Source organism: Rhinatrema bivittatum, chromosome 3 (assembly GCF_901001135.1).
Source record: "Rhinatrema bivittatum chromosome 3, aRhiBiv1.1, whole genome shotgun sequence".
NCBI lineage: Eukaryota > Metazoa > Chordata > Amphibia > Gymnophiona > Rhinatrematidae > Rhinatrema > Rhinatrema bivittatum.
Genome location: NC_042617.1, coordinates 69,658,948 through 69,668,213, shown reverse-complemented (window position 1 = coordinate 69,668,213; position 9,266 = coordinate 69,658,948). Strand labels below are relative to the sequence as shown.

The 9,266-nt window shown below is 39.9% G+C and overlaps 1 protein-coding gene across 2 annotated transcripts; it reads left to right on the top strand.

Moving 5' to 3' along the window:
- The first annotated feature begins 1,635 nt into the window (after nt 1–1,635).
- Nucleotides 1,636–8,353, top strand: SIX2 (SIX homeobox 2). 2 transcript variants are annotated; one of them, XM_029593345.1, is made up of 2 exons: nt 1,636–2,604; nt 6,728–8,353. In XM_029593345.1, exons 1-2 carry the CDS (start codon nt 2,045–2,047, stop codon nt 7,029–7,031), a joined length of 864 nt encoding a protein of 287 aa, XP_029449205.1. In that variant the 5' UTR covers nt 1,636–2,044; the 3' UTR covers nt 7,032–8,353. The 2 variants fall into 2 exon arrangements, with proteins under 2 accessions (XP_029449205.1, XP_029449204.1); XM_029593344.1 differs by having other exon boundaries at nt 1,636–2,610.
- Nucleotides 8,354–9,266: the final 913 nt, after the last annotated feature.

Here is a 9,266-nt window from a genome sequence, read left to right as displayed (position 1 = left end):
TCTTCTTTTTCATTCTCCCTTGAGATCAGAAACAAATCAAAGAGTTTAAAAGGTACCTCGATGCCATTCTGCCCACAGCATTTGGAGAAAAGATTTGCACTCCAGGTATTACATCTGAAAAACACACCTTTTATTTTTGGCGTTGCTCCATTGTTGTGCGGCGCTGTCTCCATGTTGAGCAGAGGAGCGCACTGAGCATGTGCCTGGTGAGGTGAAGTTGGGTTGATGTACCACACGGGCTTGCATGAAATTCTGGCTCGCCTGCCTGCAGCCTGCTGCCTTGCATGCAGATGACTGCACCGCGCCTGTCTCCGGCCTCCAGATCGTTTTCCTGCATAGCACTGACTGCTTCTCTCTCTCCCCCCCCCAAAACACATCAATCCCATCAACTCCTGGGCACAACATTCAGCCTTGGAACTACCCTCGCCCCCAATCAAACAGACCGGGTCACAAGTCATCGGTATCCATGTCTGCGTCTTCATTCGAGAAGATTAGCTGTTTTCGTTACGACAACCTATGCACAATTGTCCAAGTGCAGTATATTTTTTGAATAAAAATCTGCAAAAAGCAGCATCTTTGCTTAATGTAGAGAAAGGCTTGGTTAAAAAAAAATATTCAGTGGCAGACGGACTGGAGTTTTCAGTTCTGGAAACTGAAACTTAAAAGAGTTTAAATCCAGTAAGTACACATTTGTCTTAATATCATTTAATCGTTCTCAGATGCTTTTGTAGCTACCTTAGGTAAAATACTCTCTCAATCACAAAGTTGCACATTATTATTAGACATTATTATGTATGCGCCACTACATATTTTAAGAGGAAAAATAAAATTAAAAAAAGTAGCTCTTAAATTAGATTACTTTAAAAAGTTGCTTTTTTTTTTTTTAATGTGGTTTAGATGTGTTGTGGTAAGTACTTCTGCAATGAAACAATCTCTGGTTTAAGGCTAAAGTGTGAATCCTGCCCCTTTAAATCATACAGGAAATATTTTGAAATGGCATTTTCACGTCAGGAAACTCTGGGTAGGTTGAGCTTTGACGACTTTAAGCTGTCCAAAACATTTAGGTGGTCAGTCACCCTTCGTTTCAAGCGGACAGACACAGGATTACCTCTGTCTTCAGATCCCCATTGCCTATCTGCAACAAAACCTAAGAGTATCTCTCTCTCTCTTTCGTCTTGGCTGGGGAAGGCCGCTGAAAGTTTGCAGGAGCACAGTATGGGGGGGGGGGGGGGGGGGGGGGGGAGAGGAGGCGGAGGGAGAGCTCAGTGCTACAGCGCCCTCCCTTGTGAGAGCAGAGGGAGAGAGACAAGCTTTCCCCACCACCTCCCTTTTCTATGGGTGTTTGCAATGTCAATCAAAGCAACAACCAAAAAAAAACCAAAAAAAAAAAAAAAACCCTTCGCGCTAATATTTCACTCGCAGTCTGCCTCTTAGTGGATGAGAGCAATCTGTCAACTCAGGCAGGGAGCCACCTCAAAACAGATCGGGTTTCCTTGACTGACAGCGTAACCATGGCAAATAATTTGACCCAAACTATTGTCTTATCCTTGCCGTCCCCGGGTCAGATAACCGACCAATCAGAGCGCACATAATCACTTTTCATGCCAGCTTAGAATAATATTATTAAAAAGCAGCCAGAGAGAGGGAGCAGACTTTACGACTATATTATGTTGAATCCTACTGGAAGGTGAGATCAAGTGAGCAGGAAAAAAAAAATCCCAACTGTACGCGTTCGAAAGAAGACAATAGAGAAAAGCAAAGTTCTCGGAGGACTTACAAAAACTTTTTTCTTTTTTTTTTTTTTTTGCAAGGCCTTTGATTCTTTCATTTAATTTTCGGTAGTTGTTGGGTTGGGAGTGAGCGCCAGGTTCTGCCAGGACATCAACGCAATATTTAAAGGGCATTTTTTTTTCCACCACCCCCCGTGTTTGCCGTTTACTGTGGAGTTTGGATGACCTGAACGCGATCAGTCTGAGAGAGGGTTAAAAAAAAAAAAAAAAAAAAAAAGGGGGGGGGGGTGGAAGAGAAAGAACGACAGACGATCATGTCAATGCTTCCTACTTTTGGTTTCACGCAGGAACAAGTGGCCTGTGTCTGCGAAGTCCTCCAGCAAGGGGGCAACATAGAAAGGCTGGGACGCTTTCTCTGGTCCTTACCTGCCTGCGAGCACCTCCACAAAAACGAAAGCGTCCTGAAGGCCAAAGCCGTGGTGGCCTTCCACCGGGGCAATTTCCGCGAGCTCTACAAGATCCTGGAGAGCCACCAGTTCTCGCCTCACAACCATCCGAAACTGCAGCAGCTCTGGCTCAAGGCGCACTATATCGAGGCGGAGAAGCTGCGCGGGCGCCCCCTAGGGGCCGTGGGCAAATACAGGGTGCGCAGAAAATTCCCCTTGCCCAGGTCCATCTGGGACGGGGAAGAGACCAGCTACTGCTTCAAAGAGAAGAGCCGGAGCGTGCTGAGGGAGTGGTATGCCCACAACCCCTACCCGTCCCCGCGAGAGAAGAGGGAGCTGGCCGAGGCCACGGGGCTCACCACCACCCAGGTCAGCAACTGGTTCAAGAACCGGCGGCAGAGAGACCGTGCAGCCGAGGCCAAGGAAAGGTACGAGTAAGTACCCTGCTCTTTGCATTTCCTTATTTCAACTGCTTTATTTCCCCTCTTCTAGTCATTTTAAATAAGCCAGTAGCTTTGTGTTGGGTTTTTTTTTTTGTTTTTTTTTTTTGCAGAACTTCACTGTGCCCAGCCGTTTGCCACATGGAAGTTTTTTTGACATTAACTTTTTGGGGAATGTTTAGCATTCTGACGTTTACAGAGATCAAACGAGTACATGGAGGGAAATGCATATTGTACTCCTTTAGTGTGATGATCGGTGGATAGATATAGTTACAAGGCAGTTTCAAATAAAGGTCAACAAACAAGTTGTAGGTGGCATCTTTGTGACTAGCTCTGGTGAGCTAAGCTACCTTGAACGAGCCCTTGGAAGGAGCCCAGCTGTCCGTAGCGAGTCACAAGCGTAGGGTAAGTCCAACAAAAGGTATCGTCTGCACGGCTTAGTTGCTGACCTTCATTTCCAGGCAACCAAGTGGACTAACTCAGCAATTACATTAACTTTCTTCAAGGCTTTCAAATAAATTCGCCAGTGTCAAGTTTTCCTGACTACGAATCCAGCGAGGAAAAATGTATAGCGTTACGTACATACAAGATAATCTATGACTTAACTGACAGACTGGGCTTAAGTATGATTTTCTTTATCATCTAAAATCCATTTAAATTTAAATAGCTCAAAATAAAGTCATAATAGATGCATTGATGAATAAATCACAGGCATTATATAGTTTTACTGGGAGAGAGAGAGACTATTGATTGATTACTAAAATGATTGTCTCATGTCGATTAAGTCTATCACTAAAGATTTTATTACATATAATAGAAATTGTTCCCTGAGAAACTTCAGTTCAATATGCCAGAGAGAGAAAAGTACCAGGCATTATAAGATTAATGACTAAAGAAATACTAAAGGGAGCAATGCATTCTTTATGCAATGCAGCATCACCTTTTGAGACTTGAATCTTGACTGAATTTCCAGGCTTGTTTTAAGGAACTATAAAACATTTCATTAAAAAAAAACCCATAAAATACTTCGGAGAAGCAATGATTGCTATAAAACACCCATTAAAGTACCCGAGCGGCTGCCCTGCGGGGTTAGACCGCATGAGGAACTCAAGGTTTGTTTTTTTTTGCTTTTCTAGCTAAATGCATCAAATCCACCAGATATCAAGGATAGAAATGCATCTTCTTAAACTGAGCAGGCATGTGGTAGTTGGTGTTTCTGGGGTTTGTTTGTTTTTTATAAACCAACGTGCTAGTGACGATGTTATGAACTTAATATTTTTTCATTGCTTTTTTTTTTTCTGCTAGGCCTTAAGACAGCATTTGAAATACCTTCAAATCCCAGTCTGACATGTTTAGCACAGTAGTAACTCAGCATCTCTCCTCCTCCCCCAACACACAAACACAGGCATAAAAGAAAGCACTATTGTCACCTGCGCTTATCATCTGTGATTTCTAAAATAAAAAAAAAATAAAATATTTAAATTAGTATTCACCTATGAATGAAGACAGAAATCGTCTCAGCTTGTGCTGTGCAATCGACAATTTGTATCTTTGGGAAAATGCTAAGTACCATTGGTCCATAATGTTCGTGACAGTTCTTTGATTTCCAGTGTAAGTAAGTTGTGAAGTAATCAGTTGTGACATCATTGAGGTAGGTAATCGAGTAGGGCGATAAGACAGAGTAAGAAAAAGAGGTTCTGTGTTAGACGTAAAAGAACTTTATATTCAGCCTTTAAAAATTAAGTAGAGGAAATTACAGTTTTCTAGCTTACAAGAAAATCGTATCTTTAGTATACTTCTGTCAATTTACATTTAACCGCAGCTTTTCGCAAAGATTATTGTAAGTAAAATCAACTTCCCAAAAGAATAAAAATCAAAATGACTATACCAGGGAAACAAGTCTATGCCCTTAAAATAAAATGATCCTAAGCTTTAATGAGCTTTTAAAAATCATGATACATAAAAAAGCAAAGTAACACTTAATTGTCCTTAATTTAAATTCAGTCAACATTATTGTCTCATCTTGGTGGGGGAAGTGATTTCTTGAGCGACTCATGTTTTCTACAAGACAGAAAAAGCAGGACAGAATGATGTACCTTACAAACGAAAGAGTCCCCTGACGCTTTAGAGCAACTGGTTCTCTTCCTAAGGATAGTTGAACTGAAAATACAGAACCGGCTGACGGATAGCATAGCAATCAGTGAAGGAGAACTTGGAAATATCACAAGTCCTGAAGAAGAATAGGAAACGAGTTGAAGAAGAATTATTATTCAGAACTGTAAAAATAGAATAAACAATGGATTTACATAGGCATATATTTGAAACTATGGCCATACTAGCTGTTGCTATTAAAGAGGATTTGCCGTGGTGTAGTCATGGTATGGGAAGCACACAACAGGTGTACAGACAAATTCCAGAAAAATAAACAGACAGGATTTTTTTTGTTGTTGTTGATTTGTTCCTATATATCTTCCCTCCCCTGACCTCATTAGTCAACCCACCTGTCTTTGGCTAAAATGTATGATATAAAAACTCATCATGTGAATGTAATTGGCTATCCATTATATTTATGTCATGATGTAAACCGTTGCGATATTCACTTGGAACCACATTACATAAAATGGCTAAATAAATAAATAATTTGGATTTTGAGCTAAGGGACGGAAGTTTTTTGCCCATAAAGACGGATGTGACCTGTTCATCCCCAAAGCGATTAATCCTGAATCTCTTCCCCCGACCGCCCCCTCCCCAAGTACTAACAGATATCAGTAACTCCTGTTTAAAATTGTGTATAAATAGAAATTTTACATACATTTTGTTTAAAAAAAGATATGAAAAGAAACGATGTTTTACCAATGTGTCCCCCATCATTGACATTTCTGACGTTGAAAAATATGGTTTGCTGCTCATAGACACCAGTATGCAAACCTTTATGCACTGTTATAGATCTAAGATTGGTGGAAATGTCGTTAACATGAAAACTGCTTTTCTCTTGCTTCGCTGTTTTCTGTGTAATTGTCCTAAGGAAATAGCATCTAAACTCGAACTGAAAAGTGCCAGAAGGTAAATTGTCTGTAATATTATGTTTTTATGAATCTTTAGGTTAATGTCAAAATACATTTTTTTTCCTGAAGGAAGTAAAACTTCCTTCTGCAAATGTAAACATAACTATAAGAACTAAAAATGCATGGTAGAATAATCTGTGCAACATTTATCATTATTTAATGTTCTCTTTACAAACACAAATCAAATTTAAAAGTGACAGTTACTATGGATATCTCATAAAAGTAGATATGAAGAACAGTTATTTGTTTCAGTTTTGATTATTTTTTTTAAGAATCAAATGGCACATCCATTTTGAAACCTGAAAACAAGTTGTATTTCTTAGCAACAAAAAATGTATATGCAACCGATTATACAGTCCGTATGTAATATTAATGTGGGGAGACAGGGAATCTGAACAGATATAGTCTGACACTTCAATAGCATAAGGCTATTGAATAGCATTTACTATTCAAAATTTTGCAGGGCTTTGTGAAATATATTCCTTGGACAGAAAAAGAAAAATACTCCTGAAGAGGATATGCTTGGAAAAGATTTTGGAGCGATCGTGCTATTGTTACAGTGATGAGAACATATGTTATAATTAAGAACCTTCCTTTTTCAGTTTTTATTTTATTTTTCATGGAAATTTCAAAGCTATAAAAAAAATAAATCAGAAGAAAAATGATTTTGTTGTAGCAAACAAAAGAAAAATCAGTGGAAAAGTCATTTTTTTTCCACGGACTTTTTTGTTATAGCATTGAAATTCCCAGCAAAAGTTAAATCAAATCTGAAAACCAAGGTCCTTAGTTATAATAGGAGAACTGATTAATTATAGTGTAAGCAAAGTGGCATCTTCTATAGTTAGTGGAAACCTCAGTTTGCAAGCTGAACGGACTGTAGACCTGCCGAGGAGACCGAGGGGCCTTTGGGGTATGGCAAGCTTGTAAACTCACTGTTTTCAGGTATCCCCCGAATTATCATTCTCCATAGCCGGCGTTACTAAGTAGCAGGTTTGCACCTGAGCAGACAAAAATAGACTGATGGCTGTTAAATCTTATTTCTGTAGGGAGAACAATGAGAACTCTAATTCCAACAGTCACAATCCACTGTCATCGTCGATGAATGGAAACAAAACAGTTTTGGGAAGCTCCGAGGACGAGAAAACTCCTTCGGGAACCCCAGATCACACATCCTCGAGTCCGGTCTTACTGCTCAGTGCGAACCCGGGGCTGCAGTCTCTCCACGGCCTGGGGCATCCTCAGGGTCCTAGCGCCATCCCTGTTCCCAGCGCAGAATCCATGCACCACCATAGTTTGCAGGACTCCATCCTCAACCCTATGTCATCCAACTTGGTCGATCTTGGTTCTTAAATTTTTAAAGACACTTAAAAAAACATCTTATCTGAAACTTGAGTGATGACAAAAAAAAAATCATTAATGGATTCTTGTCAACCTTTGGCTGACTGGATGAATGGATATAACTGTTTAAAAGGTACTGTACTATATAAAGCTGTGTTATAGGGAAAACTTCAGAGATTTTATACGCTTGATTTCAAATACAAGAACTGTTTCATTCGACAGTATAATACATTGCATTTCCTTTTTCAGCATATGGCCCTATTCAGATATTTCCTAATTTTCAGTTGTAGGTTATCAGTCTAGTTTGGTTATGACAATTAATAATAATAACATGGCAGCCTAGCTATAGCGCTGTTTAGCGGGCTCCCTGAACATTATTTTAACACTGGACCCGAGCTCATTTATGGAGGCAACATTAATCGTGCTAGGGTTAACCGTTGATAAATGAGCTCTATGAAATGTATCATCCAGAGCTAAAATAATGAATAGGTGTTATTCAAGCACATTCCCAAAAAGGTTATGACAGAGTTAGGCGGGACAAGATGACTTTCTTGGCGAGCACAAATAGGTAGGACGTCTACCGAAATTTTCCAAGTTAGACTGATTTGAGAGATCAGCCTCCAACACTGGCGGAGAAACAAGTTCGCACTGGGATCCCAAAATAGCTCAGTTTCCAGCATTTTCTGGGAATATTTTCAGTGCTATTATATTCATGCATACCATTAGGAACTATTGGGAGCCATTTTCACTACCTTAAGTGCTTGCCCTGCCTTTTTGTATATAGTATAATGAAGGTGTGTGGCAAAGACGTGCAATTCCTATATTATTTATCAACTGCACCATGCCGGAATCCGCTGTTTGCCTCATTGTTTTTAGGGTTTAATGCTGGCATAGGGGGACACGCACCTCCTGTTTGCACTAGTGCTAAACTTTGATAAATCACTCCATAGCATTTTTGAGGGAGGGCAAAGCTGCGGTTTACGAGCATAATTCATAGAGACAGGCCATTCGTATTACTTTTGTAGTTTTATCTTTGGCAGGTGTAAAATTACATTAGCAACTACAGCTTAGTAAGACGTATTCAAAGGGCGCTTATGTAGGCAGGGTTGTGATCTTGTTGCTGAATCTCTGCAGACAGCAGGCTTTTACGTTCTTCGTTAATGCATTCTCTATTTTCCCATTAGGTGGGTGAAAATGTGATTTACTACACCTCTAAATTTAAAAACTAAACTGACTTGTCAATCTCAAGTCACCTGATTTAGTTCTGTTTCTTGTCTATATTATATGAATTAATTTCTTTGGAAATATTTCTGCTTTTATTTTATAATAAAACATAGAAATGCCCTCAAAGTCTTCAGTGTTTAATTGGATTTAGGTTTCTTTGCAGTGTAAAACTGCCTCTCTCTCTCTCTTTCACTCACTTTCCTTTTCCCCTATTGCTCTGTTGCAATTTTTTGCCAGCATATTTTGTACATAATGAAAGAAGTAGATAAAATGTACTCACAGCTTAAGATTTCATGCAGGTAGCCAAAGAAGTATCCCAAGTATAACAACACTTGACAACATTTTTGAAGCAATTTTGCCAATAGCAGCATTAACGTCATCTACTCACGTCTGACACCTTGTAAAACAAGGATATGTTATGAAAAGGGCACCAATTTTCAAAAAATGTTAAGTACCTGGCCTATATTCGTTTGCGCTGAAATCTGTTGACTGTGCGGGTCCAGGAGGGATAATCCTGGACATCCCCATTAGTAACAGACATGTGACGAGTTTATACGGCTCGAAGACGAATGTGCCTTTCCCAATCTACTATTTGCAAAAGACAAATCTGTGCCCACAAAGATACAGAATGGCGGAGGGGATACTAGGAAATGGTTGAAAAACAGGGCTCCCCCCCCCCCCCCCCAAGACATATACAAAATGTTCCTTTGAAAATGTCCACAAGTTAAAGAGATGCCTAGTTTTAGAAAATTGCACTGCTTCGGATCTGAGTCCCGTGTACTGATTTCTGCCTGCTGGAAATGTTATCAGGCCGCAGGGGGACACAGGCCGTAAAGGGCTTTCTTTCTCTACGATGGCCTAATGTGTTACAGGTATAACATTACCATGATTCGCTGTCAGTTTTCATTTCTGGGTTTTGGTTTTTTTTTATGCTCTCTTTTTGTGTTTCTCCTGTCAGCACTGGGATCACGAACCCATAGAAATCTGCTGTGAAACCGAAATGAACAAATCAAGGCAAACGAA

Coding starts and splice junctions, on each gene's coding strand:
- SIX2 (XM_029593344.1), top strand. CDS start 2,045: ATGTCAATGCTTCCTACTTTTGGTTTCACGCAGGAACAAGTGGCCTGT. Junction 2,611..6,727: donor GAGGCCAAGGAAAGGTACGA/GTAAGTACCCTG, acceptor TTATTTCTGTAG/GGAGAACAATGAGAACTCTA.